Genomic DNA, 24,558 nt, shown 5'->3' with positions numbered 1-24,558 from the left:
ATGGATGGAATAAAGTTCAGGATGGTGGAGGGAGATCAGGAATGAGGAGAGACTGGGGATGGGATGAAGATACCACTTTTCTTGTTTACATTATACGCTAGTGAAAGATGCTAAAACTGAAAAAAAACTTGGGAGAGCAACAGATGCCTCTTGTACAAAAAAAAAAAGCTACATTAAGATGATTGTCAAAATAAACATCTAAAAATGCTTTGTATTTTACTTTGGCCTCAGTTTGGCAACTAGAATATGGAGTTAGATCATTAAGGAGAAGCAGAAATCACATCTTCTTTATTATTATATTCCCTCACCACACCTACCACAGTGCCGCGGACATAGTAGGTTTGCCAAAGAAAGCTTTTGTGAAAAACTTTTGCCAGTGTGATCGTTTAACAATGAAACAATATATGAAAATGTAAGTAGTATAATTTCTACTACTTTTCAAGAAAGAATGACCACTAAATTTTTTGTTAATCAGAATTTTCTTCATTACACAGGGAAGACATTCTTCAAAGAATGTTGAACCCCAAGTCTTACAATGTTGAATTGCTTTTTAGTGTTAGTCCCCTTATTATATACAATCTATTCATATAGCAATCTATTGACACTGTGGTGAAAGGTACTGGTTATTTGATGAGGGAACATTCCATCGTCTTATTCAGGCAGCAAGATTAAGTCTTAGGAACTAAGATGAAGGTAATTTATGGAAGAACTAGGCAGTTACTTATATTCCAAGTTACACTGCAGAGTAGATGCATAAAATATGAGGTATGGGTCTTTGGATTAAATGTCTGGACAGCGTATGGTTCTTTGAAAAGATCAAAAAAGGGGCATCTACATGGCTTTGTCGGTTAAGTGTCCAACTCCTGATTTCGGCTCAGGTCATGATCTCACAGTTGGTGGGATTGAGCCCTGCATCAGGCTCTGTGTTGACTGCATGGAGCCTGCTTGGGATTCTCTTTCTCCTTCTCTCTCTGCCCCTCCCCTGCTAGTGCATGCTCTCTTTCACTATAAATAAACTTAAAAAAAATCAAGTAAAATGACAAAACTTTAGCCAGACTCATAAAAAAAAAGAGACGTTGCAAACAAAATCAGAAATGAAAGAGGATAAGTGACAACCAATACTACAGAAATAAAAAGGATTATAAGAGATTATGAAAAATCATAAGCCAACAAATTGGACAACCTACAAAAAATGGATAAATTCCTAGAAACATAAAACCTCCCAAAATTGAATCAGGAAGAAATAGAAAATTTGAACAGTCTGATTACCAGCAATGAAATTGAATTAATAATCAAAAACTTCTAACAAAAGCAAGTCCAGGACCAGATGGCTTCACAGGTGAATTCTACCAAACATTTAAAGAAAGCTAATACCTATTCTTCTCAAACTATTCCAAAAAATAGAAGAGGAAGGAAAACTTCCAAATTCATTCAATGAAGGCTGCATGATGCGGATACCAAAGTAGATAAAGATAATAGAAAAACAAGAGGATTACAGGTCAATATCTTTGATGAACATAGATGTAAAAATTGTCAACAAAACATTAGCAAACCAAATCCAACAATACATTAAAAAAATCATTCACCACAATCGAGTGGAATTTATTCCAGGGATGCATGGGTGGTCCAATATTTGAAAATCAATTAATGTTATACATCACATCAATAAAAGAAAGGATAAAAACCATATGATAATTTCAACTGATGAAGAAAAAGCATTTGACAAAGTACAACATCCATTTATGATTAAAAAGCCTCAACAAACTATATTTGGAAGGAATATACCTCAACATAATGAAGGTCATCTATGAAAAACCCACAGCTAATGTTATATTCAATGTGGAAAAACTGAGAGCTTTCCTCCTACAGGATAAGGATGTCTACTCTCACTACTTTTATTCAACAAATTACTAGAAATCCTAGCCACAGTAATCAGACAAAAAAAGAAAGGAAAGGCATCCAAATTGCTAAGGAAGAAATAAGACGTCCACTATTTGCAGATTACAGGATACCATATATAAAAAACCCAAAGACCCTACCAACAGACTACTAGAACTGATAAATAAATTCAGTAAAGTTTCAGGATACAAAATCAGTGTACATCAATCAGCTGCATTTCTATACACCAATAGTAAGCAATAGAAAGAGAAATTAAGAACACAATCCTATTTATAATTGCACCAAAAGTAATAAAATACCTAGGAATAAAGTTAGTCAAAGAGGTGAAAGACTTGTACTCTGTAAAGTATAAAACACTGATGAAAGAAATTGAAGATGAAACAAACAAATGGAAATCTATAGATTTAATGCAATCCCTATCAAAATACCAACAGCATTTTCCAGAGAACTAGAATAACGCTAAAATTTGTACAGAACCACAAAAGACCCAGATTAGCCAAAACAATCTTGAAAAAGGAAAAGCTGAAGGTACCACAATTCCAGATTTCAAGTTATACTACAAAGCTATAATAATCAAAACAGTATGATACTGACACAGAATTAGACACATAGATCAATAGAACAGGATAGAAAGCCCAGAAATAAACCCCCTCTTATATGGTCAAGTAATCTTTGACAAAATAAGCAAGAATATGCAATAGGATAAAAGTCTCTTCAACAAATGCTGTTGGGAAAACTGGATAGCTACACGCAAAAAAATGAAACTGTACCACTTTCTTAAACTATACACAAAAATAAACTCAAAATGGATTAAAGGCCTAAATGTGAAACCTGATACCATAAAAATTCTAGACAAGAGCACAGGCAGCAATGTCTCTGACATTGGCTGTAGCAACATTTTTCTAGGTATGTCTCCGGAGACAAGGAAAATAAAAGCAAAAATAAACTATTGGGACTACATCAAAATAAAAAGCTTCTGCACAGCAAAGGAGACAAGAAAACAAAAGACAACCTACTGAATGGGAGAAGATATTTGCTAATGACATATTTGAAAAGGGGTTAACATCCAAAATACAGAAATAACTGACACAATTCCACACCCAAAAAACAAATAAGGCAATTAAAAAAGGGCAGAAGACATGAACAGACATTTCTCCAAAGAAGACCTCCAGATGGCCAACAGACACATGAAAAGATGCTCAACACCACTCATCATCAGGGAAATGCAAACCAACACTATAATGAGATATCACCACACACCTGTTAGAATAGCTAAAATCAAAAACACAAGAAAGAAGTGGTGAGAATGTGAAGATAAAGGAACTCTGGCACGCTGTTGATGGGAATGCAAACTGGTGCAGCCACTGTGGAAAACAGTATGGAGGTTGCTCAAAAAATGAAAAAATAGAATTATGCTATGAATCAGTAAATCACAACTCTGGGTATTTACCAAAAAATTACAAAAACACTAATTTGAAAAGATATATGCAACCCTTTGTTTATTGCAGCATTATTTACAATAGCCAAATTATGGAAGCAGTCCAAGTGTCCATCGATAGAAAATTGGATAAAGAAGTAGTAATATATACAATGGACTATTTATTACTCAGCCATAACAAAGAATGAAATCTTGCAATTTGCAACAACGTGGATGGAGCTTAATGCTAAGCGAAGTCAGTCAGAGCAAGACAAATATTACATGATTTCACTCTTTTGTGGAGTTTATGAAACAAAACAAGTGAACAAAGGGAAAAAAAGAGTAAGAGAGACAGACGAAGAAACTGACTCTTAATTATAGAGAACAACCTGATGGTTACCAGAAGGGAGGTGGGTGGAGGTGGATGGGTGAAACAGGTGATGGGGGTTAAAGATTATACTTCTCGTGGTGAGCACTGAGTAATGTATAGAATTGTTGAATCTCTATATCGTACACCTGAAACTAATACAACACAGTATGTTAACTATACTGGAATTAAAATAAAAATCTTAGAAATAATTTCTGGAGAGCTTCCTGTTTGAAGAACACCTGTGTCTTATATGATACATAACTTAGTGGACTTGTTCATAGAATATTAGCATTCCACAGGATGATCCATGTGGTTGGAACATAAACAAAGCTGCATGTATGCATTTATTTATTTATTTATTTATTTGTTCATTCATTCATTCATTTATTCATTTATTTAAAACTGAGCTGCTTTTAAAGACAACATCCCTTCATGTAACTCTGGCAAACTTATTTTGTTACTCTACACAACTGAGAGCATGAAATTTTTTCATGTAGACCCAACGATCTTCTTATATGTTAATTTTTTCATGGCTCTTTAAGTTACCAAGTTCCTTTACTATAGACTACTATTTTTGTTTATATGAAATCAGTAAAGGAGTCTGTTTTTGTTTCTAGAAAATTTCAACTATGCCATTTCTCCAGTAATGATCAGACTGTAAACATGTTAACATAGGAACATGAGACTACTGGCCCATAGAAATATTCCTGAGGTAATTTTACAGGAGTGTTGCTCTACTCTCACTAACTTATTTAAGTGGGATTTCCTTCAAGCATTTTGTTGAATACTTGATTATTTGATATGCACCAGTAAATAATCACGATAAAAGTTTCTGCCTTAACGGAGCTTAGACTCTGCTCATCAGGACCATATATCTATACTTTTGTCTTGGTTTATAGGAACATATATCTATATGTTTGTCACAGTTTAGTGTTTGGTGGTCATATTTAGGTGAAATTGTCATTAGCGAGAATGGAGCCAGAAAACTCCTGCTATTTCCTGTGTCTGGAACATCTATCGTCACATTTTTCCATGGCTGCTTTCTTCCCATCCTTTAGGCATCAGCTCGATGGTCCACTTCCTTTGGCTGACCTCCCTGAACTGCCCCACCTAGTGTTGCCAACCCACATAGTGGTCATTGCGTCAGATTACTTTGTTCTGTTTCCTCTGAAACAGCACTACTTGATGTTGGTTTATTGATCTCCTTGGATATTATCTTCCTCAGTACTAGAATGTAAGCTCTATCTGAGCAAGCAGTTGCCTGGTAAGGCTGTCCATACTGAATCCCCAGTAGCTAGCTAAGTGCCTGAAACACGTACTGAATAAAAATAGTGCTACTCAATAGAAACAGAATGTGAGCCACATATGTAATCCAAAATTTTCTAGTAGCCAGGTTAAGAAAGTAAAAAAAGAAACATTAAATTAACTAAATTTAGTAATATATTATATTTAACTCAATATATCTAAAATGCCATAATTTCAACATTTCATAGTTTACACAATCAGTGTAAAAGTTTTTAATGAGATATTGGTACCTCTCAATTCAGATTCTAAATTTTCTTTTGAAATGCTTGATTGACACTTAGATTTCATAAAATGTAGACATTTCTATAATTGAAAAAGTAGATTCACATACTCAGTTCCTTCCACACATATTTAAAAGTTTCCCCATAACTGTATGAGGATCATTTCTTAAATTTTAATTAAAGTTAAGTAAAATTAAAAATTCAGTTTCTGAATCATAGTGAACACATTTCAAGTATTCAAGAACTGTGTGTGACTAAAGACTCTAGTATTGGGCAGTCCATCTCTAAAAAAATGTTTAAATTGCAGTGTTAAAGTACACAAGATATATATTCAAATGTAATAATCATTTCAAAATCTGTCTAAAGCAATTTGTTACTAAAAGTAAAGCATTAACACATATTTTGAAAAGTAAACCATTATTCAAAGACTGGAGAAAAGATTTGCAAAAGATATGTCTGATAAAGGACTATTATCCAAAATATACAAAGAACCCTTAAAACTCAACAATAAGAGAGCAAACAACCCAATTAAAAAAATGAGCCAAACACCTTAACAGACAGCTCACCAAATAAGAAATTCAGATGGCAAATAAGCATGTGAAAAGATGCTCCACATCATACATCATCAGGAGAATGCAAACTAAAACAGCAATGAGATGCCACTCCACACCTAATTAGAATGGCTAAAATCTAGACTCACTGACATCACCAAATACTAGTGAGCATATGGAACAACAGAATTCTCATTCATTGCTATTGGGAATGCAAAATGGGACAGCTACTTTGAAAATTTGGCAGTTCCTTATAAAACAAAACATACTCTTACTGTATCATGCTCCTTGGTGTTTACCTAAAGGAGTCTAAAGCGTAGGTCTCTACAAGAACCTGCATGTGGATGTATATTGCAGCTTTATTCATAACTGCCAAACTTGGAAACAACCAAGGTGTCCTTTAGTAGGTGAGTCAATAAGTAAACTATAGTATGTCCAGACAATGGACTATTTTTCAGCATTAACAAGAAATGAGCTACTAAGCCATGAAAAGACATGGAGGAAAGTTAAATGCGTATTACCAAATAGAAGAAACCAATCTGCTAAGGCCACATACTGGAAAAGGCAGAACTGTGGAGACAGTAAAAATAACAGTGATTACACAGGTTGGGAACTAAGGGATGTGGGAAAGAGATGAATAGGCAGGGCACAGAGAATTTTTAGGGCTATGAAAATACTCTGTATGATATTATAATGATGGATACATGTCATTATACTTTGTTTAAACACACAGAATGTACAACATCAAAAGTGAATCCTAAAGTGAACTATAGACTTTGGGTGATTGTGGTGTGTCAATGTAGGTTCATCGTTGGTAAAAGTGTGAGTGATGTTGATCATAGCAGAGGCTATGAAAGTGTAGGGGCAGTGGGTACATGGGAAATCTCTGTACCTTTCTCTCAATTTTGTTGTATACCTAAGAAAATCTTTAAAAAGACAAACCAAAGCCAAAACAAAACAAAAAAGCCAACTGTTATTAATTTAGAACATTGTCAAGTTATCACTGTATTAAGACTGATCGTTTTTATTTACTTATTCAGTGGGAAACAGACACATTTATAATAGGAAGTCTGCCCGGAATGGTACATCACCCACAGTCCCTGTATCTGTGCAATAGTCCAGAGTGGATGAACATTATTACTGTGCCATTAACACATGCAACAATTAAAAATTACTATTGTAACTTGGCTTTATCAGGCCTTCATAGCAACCTGCTTGTCTACAGAAAATCCTGTCCTTCATAGAATCCTCTCTCTCAGACATTTCTGGGAAGCCCTCAGGGTACTTACATGGGTTGTGAATCAATCATATGCTCTGTAGGGCACACAGAGTAGTGATTCATCCTGATGCAATATTTTATTTTTTTTCTTTTCTAAAATCTGGGTATGTTCATGGGTGTTTGTTGCACATACAAACATCTTTCACCATTCTGGTATAGGTTAAGAGGGGATTGAAAGACAGAATTACTCTAGAAAAGAAATCTCATGAATTACTATGTAAAAGAAGGAAATAAAATTTTGATAGTGTGACATCAACACCACTTCTGATCATTTTCAAGCAAAGCAACGCCATTTAGATCTGGATAAATTTAGAGCTTGTAATAACATCGTTCAGGAACTGGATGAATTTTCTCAGTATGGGGAGCATATTTTGGAATGGGGCCTATTTTTTAAGCCCCAATTCTATGGAAATAAACACTATGCTCTCATTTAGGGGATGGAAGGAGTGAGGTTAAATCATTACTAATTAAATCAACAGATTCTTGATGGATAATTTCTTTTTCATTCATGCAAGACAATTGAAACGAGAAATCTGACGTACTTTAAGATGCTATTACTTATTTTATTTTAATTGACAAGTAATTCCCGAGACAGTAGGGTCTCAAAGAGCCTTTGAAATTACTTAAGAATCTGTGAGGTCAGGGGCACCTGGGCCGTTCCGTTGGTTAAGCGTCCAACTTTGGCTCAGGTCTGATTTCACCATTCATGAGTTTGAGCCCCGTATCGGGCTCTGCGCTGACAGCTCAGAGCCTGGAGTCCGCTTCACATTCTGTGTCTCCCTCTCTTTCTGACCCTCCCTGACTCGCACTTTGTGTCTCTCTCAAAAGTAAAGAACATTAAAAAAATTTTTTAATTAAAAAAATAAAAAAGAATCTGTAAGGTCATTCTTACGTTCCTCAATTCAAAAGAACCACATAGTTGTAATTTTAATAGAAACTCCAGACCAGGGGGTCAAAGTTCATCTCAAGATAATTAACCTGCTCTACACTAGGATAAGTATGTATGGAAATAATAGTGGCAAATTCAATGCAGTGAACATTAAGCTGTCAAAACAGGAAAGTTGCCTGTTGAAAATATTTTGTCAGTGCTTAAAAAAATTTGTACTCTAAGTCAAATGTCCATTTGCCAGGGAGAAGCAGAGTTGAGAAACTTTTATTTAAAACATGACTCAGAGGGAAAAAGGCAGAGGCTGGTAATAAAGGAAATGCTCTGATATCAATCCCCAATTGGTTATTCCTGAAATCACATGATCTGGGCATCTTTAAAAGGAATTTATCTGGACTCAAGAAGGTCATAGCACCTTCCTGACAGCTGCAGCTTTTTTCTCATCTTGAAGATAACCCTAGAAAGCTCATAAAATGTGTGATGCATTTGTGGGTACCTGGAAACTTAGCTCCAGTGAAAACTTTGATGATTACATGAAAGAAGTGGGTAAGAAAATACGTTGTAGGATGACTGGATTTATAACTTTTTCTCTGGGGAGATAGGGTTAATGCATGATTTTCACCCTGGGAGTATGGGTTAGATAGGAAATGCTGCTTTCTACATAGAGGCTATCCAAGTAGCAAGCCAGAATCATTTGTTTGTAGGAACATTCTAGACCAAAGTCACAGTGCATGCTTCCTAAAGGTGAACCAATACGACAAAGGGTCTAGCTGGAATTTTTACAGTCTATAGAAATGACAAGATTTTATTTGACTGCTGAACTGGGTTATCTTTGTGTTACTTGGCTCTTTGCCTGTTTTTCTGTCATTCTTTCTTGCATATGAAATAAATAAGACTATATTTATTTCCTAGCATTCAATAATTTTTATTTGAAACTGAAAACACTGTATTTCTCTATTTAATGTGATTTTTAAGCAAACATATGTTAACTAATTATTTTATTTTCTCACTATCAATTTGTTAAATTGTGTTTTTGTTTTTATGAGAACCAAAATCTTAATTTCAGACAATATGTTCCTTTGAGGGGTTAAATATTTCTTTGATTAGGAATTACATGGGATACCATAGGATCATCAAGTAAGTCAAAAGGACAATGTTATATGTATAATGTACCCCTCCTTGATAATGGAGGCTTTTAAGCTTGTGGATTCTACTAATATTGCCAGTGTTGTGCGAATATTCCCTAGATGATTATGGTGGTGAAGCACTGGGGTACGGAGGCCGGTTCTCACTCAGACAGCTTCTACCTTGAGAGCCCCTCTCCTCATACCTCTGTGCATGATAAAGTCATATCCAGGTATAGCAATTTGAGGAGGGGTTTTTACAGGGGTTAAGATTTAATCTCGGTATCTTAAGACTTTATCTTTTTCCTAAATCATATGGTATATTTTTTGCTTGTCTGTAACTGCTACTATTTTCTTTGTTTAAAGACAGGAAGGAAATTAGGGACTTTAGCATAAGTGAGATCTAACTTTCTAGAATATCAACTAGTTGTGATTCAATAAACTAATCAGAATGCTGATTAGTGCTGATACAGAAATGTCAGGAGTTGAGGCTATTTTGCACTTTTAATACTTACATTTAAATTCTTATACCACTGTGTTTTAAAATTATAAAGTACTGATGATAATGAAAGACAATAGGGTAACTCCCGAAATTAATTGCTCTAACTGATGATCAGCAAGCAGGTATTACTTTCATCAGTCAAAGAAGGACTGGATAAAGCAAGTGGAGAATGTGATTTTTCCCAAGGTCAGCCATTCTGGAATTATATTTGATGTTGCATCCTTTCATTATACTGACTCACTCCATGTATTTAAAGGTATATTTTGTAACAGGGCCAGGACTTGATGAAGCAATATCTTTCCACCTGTGGCCACTTTTCAGACAGGGCGCTAAATAAGAGCCTCAGCATCACTTGTTTTGGACAATATTTCTCTCCTTCTTACCCCCTCTTTCTAACCTTTCACATGTATAAGTAGCCTTTCATCAAAGCAGCAGCTTAGGCTTATGTACATGTGTTGAAAAATTCAACACATCTATGGCTGTCATAAATTCTGTGCAACATATGCAGTGACAGCAAGTTCCCACTGTCTACATGAAGTTGCAAATTGTTCATCCCTTACCTGACACAAGAAAAGAAGTTCCTTTTTTAAAAGAGGGGTTTGTACCTGAGGCGATTGAGAGTAAAAGTATTGATTTCTAAACTCAATAAAATAGTGATTTCTTAAATTTTGACATTTTCAAAACTGACTAGACCCTCTTTAACAGTTCCTACAATTTACTGGGAATAATATCACCATTCTTAGATGGTATAAATGTAGGAAACATTTTGTCTTTTGGATAAATTAACCAGAATCTTCATTTCATAGTAGAGTAATTTGGAAAAGCCAAGAGAATAGGACTTGGCAACAAATGCTATGAAATGTTTGGGCGACTTTTGTACACCCAAACAGGTTATTATTATTTTCTTTGGAAAGAGAGAAGAGAGCAAACACTAGTTGGGGAGAGGGGCAGAGGAAGAGAGAATATACGTGTGTGTGTGTGCGTGTGTGTGTGTGTGTGAATACACACACACACACACGCACACACACACATGTATGTATGTGTGTATTCTAGAAGATTTGATCTTTTTGAAAATTAACAGTATGTCTCCTGTGGAGTCCGAAACCCAGAAGAAAGTAAAATAGACTTACACTTAATCATGACATGTGTTCCTTTAAATATTAGTCTGCTTTACTTATCTGCAGCAGCTATTTAAATGAGGTTTTTAAGAAATTCACTGGTGTTCTTTTTTTCCTTGTATGCACACCCACCCACCCACCTACACCCATACACACACACACACACACACACACACAGTACAGCTCTAACTTAAAGATGTGAAAGAAAATTGTAAACTTGACATTTTTTTCTTTTCCCAACTGTAGGAGTGGGCTTTGCCACTAGGAAAGTGGCTGGCATGGCCAAACCCAACATGATCATCAGTGTGAATGGGGATGTGATCACCATTAAATCAGAAAGCACCTTTAAAAATACTGAGATTTCTTTCAGACTGGGTGAAGAATTTGATGAAGTTACTGCAGATGACAGAAAAGTCAAGGTGAGAAAGAAGGAATTGGAGCAGAATAAAAAGCCTGGTTTCTAAAAGACTGTTGCCAGGGTGCCTGGGTGGCTCAGTCAGTTAAGCATCCAGCTTCAGCTCAGGTCATGATCTCACGGTTCATGAGTTCAAGCCTCGCATTGGGCTCTGTGCTGATAGCTCAGAGACCAGAGCCTGCTTCAGATGCTGTGTCTCCCTCTCTCCCTGCCTCTTGTGCTCTCTCTCTCAAACATAAATTTAAAAAATCAACAAATAAAAGACTGCTGCCAAGAAGAAGTCATTTTGTGTAAAAGGAGGGAAACTATTTTATCACAGGTCAAAGATCTCTGACTTCCTAGACCTAAGCCATGTTCTCTTAGATATGTATTTGCTGAATCTTCTCCTTTCTATAAAGTTGTATTTATTCTTCAAAAAAGTGATTAATAAATTTTATTTGTCACACAATATATAGAGTATTTGAAGTGAAATAACAATAACATTTCAGAGAATGTTTATGAAAGAGTGGAAGAATAAAGGAAAAGATCACCTATGAGTATCATCTCAACATAAATTTATTGCCTATATTTTCTCACAGTATTATTTCAAATATGTGTTTGTATAATATTCTGATCATAATGTATCATTTATATGCTGTTGTTTTTACCACTCATTTTTTTCGTTTTAATATATTCTTACAATTTAGAATTACTAGTGACCTCAAAATATTCCTTCATTCAAAGGTGATGTATTTTTTATTTTATTTTCCTCTACCTTATACAAATGGTAATCATTTTTTATTATGCTCACAGAGCATCATAACCTTAGATGGGGGTGCCCTGGTACAGGTGCAGAAGTGGGATGGAAAATCAACCACCATAAAGAGAAAACGAGTGGATGATAAACTGGTGGTGGTGAGTATCCTCTAGTTGCTTAATTCTAGGCTCTGCTGCTTGGTCATCTTATACTCACCATTCTACCTAATCATGCTGGCTTATGTAGAAAAAAAGTGATTCCATTGGCATTATGGTTTCACTCTGGCAATTGTCCTTCATGCTTTTAAGTTCAGTCGAGGCATGCTGTCCCTCAAGAAGCATTCTCTGACAGCTCTCAGCACACACCATATTGTATTATGCATTTCTGCTTGTATTGCTCACACACTATAAAGATTGTAAAGTTCCTTGAGGGGAAGACTTGTGTTTTCTTGGTCTTTTTATCTTCCTAACTTATTACATTACCAGGTATATATAGGAGCCCAGAACAAATGTTTTCAAATAAATACTGTTTCCTTCCCAGTATTACAGGTAAAATAAATAAACCCATAATTTAGTCCCATGATTGACCAAGAGTTTTTTTGTGTGTGTCTAGGAATGTATCATGAAAGGCGTCACCTCTACCAGAATTTATGAGAGAGCATAAACCAAAGAACATTGAGCTGAAGTTTGCATCGAACTTTATGACAGTCTGTTGGATATATTGTCCAAACATATATTGTTATTTTCTACTAATTAGCAAGCAACTAATTTTCCCCCAAACTGATTTTATTCAATGTGGGTATGTTCATTAAATAAAACTTCTTAGATTTAGAAGGTGATGTAATGACTTATTCTTTGTGTGGGATAATTTTTTACTCATAACCCAATGAAGGAAAGAGAAAATTGTATTTTTGCTTTATTGCTGGTATAATATGATTTTTCATAATCCAAGGTAAAAAATATTCATGAATTTTCCATTTTCTTAGGTAGATGATAAATTTGCTATTATTGAATATGCAATCCTTCTGTAGCATGCCTACAGTCAAGTAACTACCTCAGAAATATCTAAGGTAGTTTTGAATGTAGTGAAGTGGCCCACAGACAGCTGGGCCAAGTCCTGCCATTTCACACCTACCTATCCTGGAGCATTGAGAGGAAGACCAGCAATACATGTTGCAGACACTATTTCTAGAATATAATTTTTAATCTGAAAAATTATTGGTAAACCAAGCTATCTCTGGAATCTCTCAAAGATTAAGTGCAAATAATCCCATAATGTTCTTTCCATAAAAGACATGACAACTTTGTAATGAGTAATGATGCAAATGTTCTTATAGTGGTTTCCAAATCTTTCTTTTTCCTCCTAGTGGAACTTTTTTATTAAATGAAGTATTGAATATGTTCTGGAACTTTTTATTCAGATAAAATCTCCATGGAATTCCCACTCCCCCCCCCCAAATAGACAAAAATGATAATGAGGTTTCCTAGATAGAGGGGTGTGTGTGTGTGTGTGTGTGTGTGTGTGTGTATGTGTTGGGGAGAGAGAGGGAAGGAGAGAGAGAAAGAGGGAGGGAGGGAGGGAGGGAGGAGGTTTCTTCTGCCTTTTGTGGAAATTTTGCAGCTGTTCGAGATATTATTGGAGTTTCACGTAAATAGATTACAATTTCCATACTATATACTTATATTTTATAGTCAGCCGAAGTCTATTAATGTGCTGCAATTGATATAATTCTGTTTGTGATGTTTCCTTTAAGAATAACTCCATTATTTGTTGAGTACTTATTTTATGCACAACACTAAGATACGAAGGGGCCAGAAGAGGTAAAGTAAGTTCCTGATCATAAGAATTTACTTTCTTTGCAAAAACAGAGTCAGACTCTTACTTTGGGCTCACTGGAGGATTGAAGACCTCAAAAGGAGAAGACTTGTACAGACTGATTAGGAAAATTCTTGAGAAACCAATATTGATTAAGCACTTACTTTGGTGCGAGGCACTTTGCATGCTCAAAATAATCCTATAAGAAGATTTTAGTATTCCTGTTCATAGATGAGGAAACTTAGGTTTAGAGTGTAAGTCTACAAAGTTAAATAGGGAATAGACATAGTATCTGAAATTCAAGAGAGCAACCCAGGATGGGATATAGGTCTAGAAGCTATCAGTATCCTAGTGGTAACTTAATTCACAAATGGTGATGAGATAATCCAATAATAAGGGAGAACTGGAAAAAAAGAAAGACTTGAAGGTAGTCAAGTGGATGTCCCAGGCACTTCAAGTCAACATATTCTGTGCTAAATTTATCATTGTTGCCCCCTTCCACCCACTACCTACAACTTGTTCTTCATCCTATTTTCCAAAGCTCAGTGAGTATCAGCATGTTTTGTCTAATTACTTTTTCCATAAATCTTTTTTTTTTTTAATTTTTTTTTCAACGTTTTTTATTTATTTTTGGGACAGAGAGAGACAGAGCACGAACGGGGGAGGGGCAGAGAGAGAGGGAGACACAGAATCGGAAACAGGCTCCAGGCTCCGAGCCATCAGCCCAGAGCCTGACGCGGGGCTCGAACTCACGGACCGCGAGATCGTGACCTGGCTGAAGTCGGACGCTTAACCGACTGCGCCACCCAGGCGCCCCTACTTTTTCCATAAATCTTAAATCATCCTTGAATATGTCTTCTTCCTCCCTCCACAGTATCTATTTTACTTTTTGAAAATCATGTTAATTCTATTAACTTAAAATTTCTTTAATGTTTGCTTTTCTCATTCCCATTGCCAATACCTCCAAACATTTTTTTCTTTAATTGCTTCAGAGTTCTCCTAATAAATCTCCCTCTTTTACTGTCAATTCTCTCTTCTGTTTTCCAAGCCCTGTAGATTTAACAAATGGTATTTGCACAATGGAAACCTGACCTGGACACTCACTGATTAAAACATTTGCAAATGGCTCCCATTGCATCCAGAGAAGGTCCAATCTCCATAGCGTGGAATGTATATTTTGTCTGATGCTTGTCTTTTCTCATCTGTTTAGTTTTATCATTGCTCTCGTTGTCTTATACTTCTTGCTATTGCTTCAATCATCCCAAGCAATTTTCATACTCTGTTTTGCCTCTAGTTGTGTGTGTGTGTGTGTGTGTGTGTGTGTGTGTGTGTGTATCCTGCTTCTTTCTGTCTAGAACTTTCCCTTCCTTTGTCCTGAACATTCCTCATCCCTTAATGGTTCCTCTGTGCTAATTCTTTACAAAGTTGCATTACGTACCGCTTCATTAGGTATGACTATTTGTGGATCTAGCTATTTTCAAAATGTACTTTCAAGTTTAATTCTTATTTTTCAGACAGTATGGAAGCATAGAGTAAGAAGATCCAGTCTAATGTATATTTGCTAGATAAGCTGGTTTCTTCCTTCTATATTTTCATAAAACTAAGGCCACAATACAAAAGATATCTTTGAGTATCAGTTCTCCAATTTATCTTGCCTGGGACTTCTTTGAAGGTCACATAATTTTCCATTGTCTAACATTACTTCTACCAACACATATACAGAAACATAGAGAAGGTTCTACTCTTAGGGGTGCCTGGATGGCTCAGTCGGTTAGGTGTCTGACTTCAGCTCAGGTCATGATCTCGTGGTCCATGAGTTCGAGCCTTGCATTGGTCTCTGTGCTGACAGCTTGGAGCCTGGAGCCTGTTTCTGATTCTGTCTCCCTCTCTCTGACCCTCCCCCACTCACACTCTGTCTCACTCTCTCAAAAATAAATAAACATTTAAAAAAATAAAAAATAAATAAAAGAAGAAGGTTCTACTCTTAAAGGAAGAGAGATTGGGGCGCCTGGGTGGCGCAGTCGGTTAAGCGTCCGACTTCAGCCAGGTCACGATCTCGCGGTCCGTGAGTTCGAGCCCCGCGTCAGGCTCTGGGCTGATGGCTCGGAGCCTGGAGCCTGTTTCCGATTCTGTGTCTCCCTCTCTCTCTGCCCCTCCCCCGTTCATGCTCTGTCTCTCTCTGTCCCAAAAATAAATAAAAAACGTTGAAAAAAAAAATTAAAAAAAAAAAAAAAAAAAAGGAAGAGAGATAGGGCCAAGCAGATACTTCTCAGAAAAACAGATGTATGGGTATAGAGTCCATCTATATCTTGAAGAAGATATGAATAGTTCAAAAAGCCATTCACTCAGTCTTTAGAAACTGTGAGGATCGGATGACACAATAGGCCAGCATATCCTTTCTTTTCTTTAATTCCTGTCACTGCTATCATTGAATTACAATTTCTGGCTTATAAATACTTCTTCCAAATCCCATAGCATTATTGGCTTAAATTTTTACTTTAAATTTTTGCTGACTTAAATTTTTAAATTTTTTTGAAAGTTATGCATCAATTTTGAGCGGGTGACCTAGCCTCTTGTTTAGAATAGTGATTTTCACCCAAGTTATTATTGTGACTTGACCACTGTGTGGTATGCCAAAGTATGTTACTACCAATAACAAAGTACAAAAATTTATGAATTATTTTATTTTTCAAGTAAATTACTTGAATTTAATATTATCATATAAAATATGGTTTTTCACAAACTTGTTCTCTTATTTGCAGAAAAAGAGAAAGGGATTATCACTTGTATGTGAGACTTACTTGAGGGTTTCTGAGGGACTTGCAAAAATTCTTACAGGTGCATTGCTGCTAAGAAGAAAAATAGATTGTAAAGTCATTGAGTTGGAACATGTAAGCCTCCAAAATGGTTGTCAGGTGGTGATGTTTTTTTTTATCTTTAGGGTTCAGCTTTTAAGCAGTGTGTTTATAGCACTCCTAGCCAGGCTGTATGAGTACAGGAAATGGCTGGGTGAAGGAGTAAGGCACAGCCCTTGTATAGCTTATCGGTGAACATCTCTCTAGTTAGTGAAAAACACAATATTGACCTTACATCCAATTATGGATCCATCCATTAATTCACACACCAGCCCTATCCCAATGCAGAATACATTAAAAGGATTTACATGTAGTCAAACAAACAGAAAATGTTAGGCAACACACACACAAAAATCACTTATTGAGAGCATCTCAAAGGCAAGGATGATGTCAAATTTGTAGCTAGGTTCCCAGACCCTGGTACAGTGAACAGGAGAGTCAGAGCTTAATAAATGATTCTTGAATGAATAAGTATGCTGTCTTCTTTGTGCTAAATGTGGTGTATGGAACACAGAAAGGATGACAACCTCATATTCATGTCCTTAATGTAGTAGAGAAATAGCATGAATACCATCACATTACCTGGGAAAACTGTCCTAATAGTTCCTTCTCTTTCCTTTACCCTTACCCCTCAAATCTAGAAAGGATTAAAACTTTCCTCCCCATGATCACAGAAAAATGTATGTGTTCCTACTATAACAAGATATTACCACACTCTCATTTCTCTTTCCCGTTCACTAGGTTGTCACTGCCTCTAGAGCAGGTCACTTACATGGATACCTAGAATCTAACACAGTGCCTGAAACATGGTAATCCCTCAATACATTTTAACAGAATGAATAAAGACACAATATAGGGGAAGAAATTCATTATATACTAAATTATGTGGTATAGGCTACGGACTGAAGGGAGCCAATGGCAAGCAGGACCAACATGTCCTGGAGTCGTCAAATTTTCAACAAAGAAGATGTATTTGAGTTAGGCCTTGGAAGATAATTGTAATTAATTGCTTATTAATTAGTTTTACGTAGAACAACTTGGCAAATACCAAGCAGATTTTTGTATGTTTTTGAAGTTAAGCTTGCATAAATTCACATTAGAATTAGTTATAACATTAGGGTCTTGAATGTAATCCCCATGGTAGCCAAAAAGAAAGTAGCTATAGAAAATATATATAAGGAAATGAGAAAGGAATTTTAATGTTTCATTACAAAAAATCAGCTAAACAAAAAAGAAAACAGTAAATCAGGAAATGTGGGACAAAAAAAGCTACAAAGCACATGAAAAATAAATAGCAAAATGACAGAAGTAAATCCCTCCTTATCACTAATAATTTTAAATATAAATTGATTAAACACTCTAGTCGAAAGAAAAATTGAATAAAGAGAAAGAATTAAAAAAAAAAAAAACAAGTCTAACTATGTGCTATCTACAAGAGATTAACTTTAGATCCAAATATACAAATAGGCTGAAAATCAAAGGGTAGCGGAAGATATTCCATACAAATAGTAACCAAGAGAGCAGAGGTGGCTATACCAACAAAAGACAAAATAGACTTATTATGTATTTAAATGAAAGTTTCAATACAGTAACAACATATAATTATAAACATTTATATACCTAGTAAAAGACCATCAAAATACATAAGGCAAAAAATGACAGAATTTTTATATCTCAGTAAAAAAATGTGACAGAATTAAAGAGAGAAATAGACAGTTCTACAATAATAGTTGGATAATTCAAAATCTCACTCTCAATAAAGGATGGAACAACCAGACAGAACATACGTAAGGAAATAGTAGACTTAGAAAACACAATAAATCAACTGGATGTAACAGACATGTATAGAACACTCAAAAACCACAGAATACATATTTTTCTCATGTGTACATGGAACTTTCTTCGGGATAGAAAGGATAAAATTAAGCCTCAGTAAATTTAAAAAGATATATGCAAAATACCTTATTCAAACATAATGGGATGAAGTAAGAAATCAATAACAGAAGGAAAACTGGAAAATTCACAAATTTTTGGCAATTAAACAACAACCAATGGATCAAAAAAGAAATAACAAGAGAAATTAGAAAACACTTAGTGATGAATGAAAGCTGAAACACAACATACCAAAACTTACGGGACACAGTGAAAGTAGTGCTAAGTGGGAAATTTATAGTTAAAAATGCTTATATTAAAAGAAGAAGAAGAGAGAAGTTCTCAAATCCACAATCTAACTTTACAACTCAAGAAACTTGAAAAACAAGAAAACACTGAACCCAAAGCTAGCAGAAGGAAATAATAAAGATCAGAGCAGAGATGAATGAAATAGAAAATAGAAAAATGAAAAAGAAAATCAACAAAATGAAAAGTTGGTTCTTCAAAAGATGAACAAAATTGACAAGCTTTAGGTAGACTCACTGAGAAAAAAAGAGAGAAAACTCAAATTACTAAAATCAGTAATGAAACTAGGACATTACTACTGACTCTACAGAAATAGAAAGGATTACAAGAGAATACTCTGAGCAGCTGTGCACCAACAAATAGGATAACCTAGATGAAATGAACAAATTCCTGCTAAGACTGAAGCATGAAGAAATAGCAAATCTGAACAGACCTGTAACTAGTAAGGAGTAACCAGGAACCAAATATCTGATTAAAAAAAAAAAAAAGTCCTGGGCTTAATGGTTTCACTGGTGAACTCTACCAAATTGAAGAACTAATGCCAATCCTTCTCAAACTCTTCCAAAAAAATTAAAGAAAAAAGAAGACTCTCTAATTCATTTTATGCATATGATATCATTAATATCAAACTCAGACAAAGATAGTTGAAAAAAATTACAGAGCAATATCCCATATGAATCGTGACGTAAAATCCTCAACAAAATGCTAGCAAGCAGAATTCAGCAGCGTATTAGAAGGATTATACACCATGACCAATTGGAATTTATTGGGGAATGCAAGGATGATTCAACATGCAAAAATTGGTCAATATAATCTACCATATTATCACAATGAATGGGGAAAAAACATATGGTCATCTCAATTGATACAGAGAAAGAATCTGAGAAAATTCAAAACTCCTTCATGTAAAAACATTCCACAAACTAGGAATAGTAGGAAACTACTTCAATGTAACAAAAACCCTGTGTGAAAACTCCATAGAGGACATAACACTTAATAGTGAAACCTGAAAGTTTTTCCTGTATAATCAGGAACAAGATAGAGATGTCAGTTTCTGCCATTTGTATTGAATATGTTACAGGAAGTACTAACCAGAGTAGTCAGTCAAGAAAACAAAAAAGCCATCCAAACTAACAAAGGAAGAAGAAAAATTATTTCTGGTCACAGATGGTATAATCTTATATGAAGAAAACCCTAAAGATTCCACTCACCTGAAAAAAAAACCTATTAGAATAAATGAATTCAGCAAAGTGGCAGGATATATCATCAATTCACAAAAAGCAGTTGTGTTTCTATATACTAACGATGAACAACCTGAGAAGTAAATTAAGAAAACATTTCCATTTACAATAGCAGCAAAAAGAATAAAATACTTAGAAATTAACTTAATTAAAGGAATCAGCTTTTGGTAAAAGTTTCATACATTTAAAATTGCAAACATTTCTAAAAGAATTTTTTAGTAGACATAAATAAATGGAAAGATATCCCATATTCACAGATTCGAAGACTTAATATAGTTAGGATGTCATACTACCCAGAGTTATCTACAGATTTGATGGACTCTCCATCAAAATCCCAATGACATTTTTTGGAGAAATAGAAAACCCATTCTGAAATTCATATGGAATCTAAAGGGACCACAAAAAGCCAAAACAATTCTGAAAAAGAAGAATAAAATTGGATTACTCATGCTTCCTGATTTCAAAATTCACTACAAAGCTATTATTATAATCAAATTTGCTAGTAGAGACAGACATATAAACCAATGGAACAGAATAGAGTCCAGAAATAAACCCTCACATAAATGGTCAAATAATTTTAAATTAATGTACCAAGGTCATTCAATGGGTAAAGGACTGTCTTCAGAAAATGGTGCTGGAAAAATTAGGTATTATGGGCAAAAGGATAAACTTGGACCCTTACCTAACACCATCTGCAAAAATGAATTCAAATGAATCCATGACCTAAATATGTCTTTTAAAAAAAAATTTTTTTTTTACATTTTAAAATTTATTTTTGAAAGAGAGAGAGAGAGAGAGGCAGAGCACAAGTGAGAGAGGGGCAGAGAGAGAGGGAGACACAGATCCAAAGCAGGCTTCAGGCTCTGAGCTGTCAGCACTGAGCCTGACCGGGGCCCAAACTCACAAACTGGGAGATCATGACCTGAGCCGAATCGGACACTTAACCGACTGAGCCACCCAAGCTCCCCAGAAATATAAAATTCTTAGAAAAAAACATAGGGAAAAAGTTCCATGACATTGGATTTGACCATGATTTCTGAAACATGAAAACAATGGCACAGGAAACAAAAGAATAGAAAAATTGGACTTCATGAAAATTAAAAATCTGTGTGGGGCCACCTGGGTGGCTCAGGTCACGATCTCAGGGTTCATGGGTTGGAGTCCCACATCAGGCTCTGTGCTGACAGCTCGGAGCCTGGATGGAGCCTGCTTCAGATTCTGTGTCTCCCTCTCTCTCTGCCCCTCCCCCACTCACACTGTCTCCCTCTCTCTCAAAAATAAATGTTTTAAAAAAATCTGTGTGTATCTTTCGTGTTGATATATACTATCAATAGAGTGAAAAGACAACTTACTTTTGTGAGAAAATATTTGCAAATCATATATCTGATAAGGAATCAATATCTACAATATATAGAGAGCTCTTAAAACTCAATAGCAAATAAAACAAACAACCTGATTCAAACAGGAGCAAAGGACTTGAAAAGACATTTTTCCAAAGAAGTATACAAATGTCCACTACATGAAAAGATGTTTAACACTACTAATCATTAGTGATATGTAAATCAAAATTACAATGAGATTCCACATCACATCCATTAAGATGGCTACTATCAAAAAAACAAACCAAATAACATGTTTGTGAAAATGTCAAGAAATTGGAATGCTTGTGCACCATTGATAGGTATGTAAATGATACAGCTGCTGTAGAAAACAGGAAGACAGGTCCTCAAAAAATTAAAAATGTAATTATCATGGGATACAGCAATTCTGCTCCTAAGTATATACTCCACCTCCACCACCCCCACCCCCACCGCCACAAACTGAAAACAGGGTCTTAAAGAGATATTTGTGCACCCATATTCATAGCAGCATTAGTCACAATAATTAAAATGGAGAAGCAACTTAAGGTCCGTTGGCATATAGGTAAGCAACATGTGCTATTTACATACAACGGAATATTATTAGGCATTAAAAAGGAAGGAAATTCTGACACATGGTACAACATGGAAGAAACTTAAGAAGTGCATGGTAAGTGAAATACACCAGTCACCATAAAAACAAATACTGTATGATTCTACTTATGTGAGTTATTTAGAGTAGTTGAAATGGTACAGACAGAAAGTAGAATAGTGGTTGCCAATGGCTAAGAGACTGGGAAAATCGGGTTCTTGTTTAGTAGGTATGGAGCTTCAGTTTTGCAAGATGAAAAGAGTTCTGGAAGTAGATGGTGGTGAGGTAGCGCAATAATATGTACTTAATGCCACTGAATTGTACACTTAAAATGGTCAAGATAGTTAATTTTATGACACATGTATTTTACAATAAAAAATTGGAAAATAAATCTACTGTGGCTCCAGCTAAAGTATTATATATATATATATATATATATATATATATATATATATATATAGCAGTAAATTACCAGACATATTCCTGAATACTTTCATAGCTTCCAGTATATTTCTATTTTTACCACTGTTCCTCACCAATAGGGAATGTAGCATCTCAAAATTAAAATTTATTAAAGACTCCTTTACCTCTAAAATGTCGCAAGAAAAAAGTTACTCTGGAAAATGAGATATTGGAGAAACATACAGAAATGAGATAATGAAGAAGTGAGCATTGAAGCTATCATGAAAATACGATGTGTAAATGTTCGAAAACAAATTGCTCTATCCTGATTCCTTTACTAGAATTAACAATTATGAACAGCCTCACTTGAACATTTTTTTACTTGAGGGAATGGTGTCTTTTGGGGGTGGGGTTTGCTTTTAAAATCAAACACAAAAGCCAAAGGCAAGTGGTGGTGGCAGCAGAGCACATTCTCAGTTGAGAAGAGAGACTCACGTGGTAATAATGAGACACGGAGCAAAGACCAAGGGAGTCTGGGAATCCCTCTATCATCTGATGACCGTAATGAAAGACCTGGCATATCAGCCGGTCTGGAGAGAACAATGTATATTACAAGCTTGCTTACAGTCACTGTTAGATTAAGATCAGCAATGAGGGGAATTGCCAGTTTAAAAGAAATAAACACTGCTTATTCCTTTTGTCATTCATTTATAAAACATTTATTGAGCACCTACGGTATACCAGCTACTGTCTTAGGGATATTGAGGTGAGTAAGAAATATTTTCTTTGCTTGAGGCGCTTATGAAATAACTCAGGGGACAGCTGGAAGATAACTAGTTGTAATACCATGAGAAATGTTTTCTAATATACTTCTGGTAAAGTACAATTGTATTACGTAACAGGAATCAACTAGCTCTGAGCCGGTTTCACAGAGAAGGAGATGTTTGAATTGGACCTGGAAAGACGATAGTTGTTGTACACAAGGCCAACATCAGATGATACATGCAATTGGTTGTTTTGAGATTTGAAACTAATCATTTAGGTAAAGCTATTTACTGAGGCATATCAATTACGAAGGCTTAAGTTGCGAGTAACAAAAACTCAGACACACGATTGTTCAAATAATGATGAAATTTATTAATTCACATATATAAAATTCCAGAAATTAAATGGCCTTCGTTCCTCCCCACTTTGCACTCTGTCATCTTCAGTTTTGGCTGCATCTCTGAGTTGGTAACACAATGGATGCAGCAGCCCCACATATACAAAAAAGCAAAGTGTGCAGAGGAGAAGAGAAACCATCTCTCTGGCTCTTTCCCTTAGGGGTAAGGGAATTTTGTGGAAGCCAAAAATTTTACTTTTCCTTTGGTCTCATGGGACAACTGAGTTCTATATGGGCCACAGGATTGATTCCTGAATCAATCAGTGGTAGGGAAATTGGAACAAGAATGATGACACTAATGTCACACTGCCCCGTGGGCCAACATGCATTGCCATGTTATCTTACTATCTTTCAAGCAGAGAATGTAAGCACACATCTAGAACCAGTAAAGCAAGGTTTGATCACTTGTTCTTTATTTGAATATCATCTCCGAGTATATTTTCAACTGTTAAGGCACTTGTTTTGGGGACAGGTCTTGGTTTCCTGAAAGTGAGTCTAGCGTTTTTGCTTCCCCTGTTTTGTCCTCCAAATATTTTAATGACTGTTATATCTATAAAAAGACTGCATTGTAAATTTCTTCTTTGTATGTTGTCATCAAAAGAAATTCTTTATTCCACTTAAATTATAACATTATGGTGCCAAAATGTCTACCTTTTTAAAAATTTGTTTTTTCCACAAACAGATGATTTAAATAAGTATTTCTTTGAAGAATTATTTGACACAGGCAGATAATAGTATGAATATTCTTCTTCTGGTGCCTAATTTTCTGGTCTTGTTCAAAACCACTGGAATTAAAAGTCGTGATATAAATCTAGAGCTTCTGAATCTAATCCTTTTTAGTAAAGGCAAAATTGCCAAGTCCATATTACTTAGGTTACAGAAATAACTGTACAGAGATTTAAATAACCTACTGCCTTTCTCTTTTAGAATGCAGATATCAAAATGCCATTTTTCTCTCTAAAACTTCTCTTCACAATTTCAAGTGGTATCTTTTATTTTTTTTTCCAAGTGGTATCTTTTAATATCAAGATTACTTGGTAAGCCTAAAAGATGAATTTTCCAAGCATTAGCTCCACCTCCTTTTTAGGGCTTAAGTCACAAAACACCATTCAATGGTAATTGTTACCTTTCT

The 24,558-nt window shown here is 35.3% G+C and overlaps 1 protein-coding gene and 2 long non-coding RNA genes across 3 annotated transcripts in view; 2 read left to right on the top strand and 1 right to left on the bottom strand.

Moving 5' to 3' along the window:
• Positions 1 to 24,558, bottom strand: part of LOC131495139 (uncharacterized) — a 318,187-nt gene that overhangs the window by 144,064 nt on the left and 149,565 nt on the right. The window lies entirely within an intron of this gene.
• Positions 8,323 to 13,221, top strand: LOC131495134 (fatty acid-binding protein, adipocyte). Its single transcript, XM_058699948.1, has 4 exons — positions 8,323 to 8,474; positions 10,919 to 11,091; positions 11,880 to 11,981; positions 12,436 to 13,221. The coding sequence occupies exons 1-4, from the start codon at positions 8,402 to 8,404 to the stop codon at positions 12,484 to 12,486; spliced, it is 399 nt and encodes a 132-aa protein (XP_058555931.1). The 5' UTR covers positions 8,323 to 8,401; the 3' UTR covers positions 12,487 to 13,221.
• Positions 13,409 to 14,724, top strand: LOC131495138 (uncharacterized). The gene is made up of 2 exons (XR_009253787.1): positions 13,409 to 14,202; positions 14,449 to 14,724. It is a non-coding gene; the product is annotated as an uncharacterized LOC131495138 (long non-coding RNA).

Source organism: Neofelis nebulosa, chromosome 14 (genome assembly GCF_028018385.1).
Source record: "Neofelis nebulosa isolate mNeoNeb1 chromosome 14, mNeoNeb1.pri, whole genome shotgun sequence".
In the NCBI taxonomy this organism is placed as follows: domain Eukaryota; kingdom Metazoa; phylum Chordata; class Mammalia; order Carnivora; family Felidae; genus Neofelis; species Neofelis nebulosa.
The sequence above is the reverse complement of the archived record's forward strand: the minus strand, read 5'-3'. Positions and strand labels throughout refer to the sequence as shown.

Coding starts and splice junctions, on each gene's coding strand:
- LOC131495134 (XM_058699948.1), top strand. CDS start 8,402: ATGTGTGATGCATTTGTGGGTACCTGGAAACTTAGCTCCAGTGAAAAC. Junction 8,475..10,918: donor TGATTACATGAAAGAAGTGG/GTAAGAAAATAC, acceptor TCCCAACTGTAG/GAGTGGGCTTTGCCACTAGG. Junction 11,982..12,435: donor TGGATGATAAACTGGTGGTG/GTGAGTATCCTC, acceptor GTGTGTGTCTAG/GAATGTATCATGAAAGGCGT.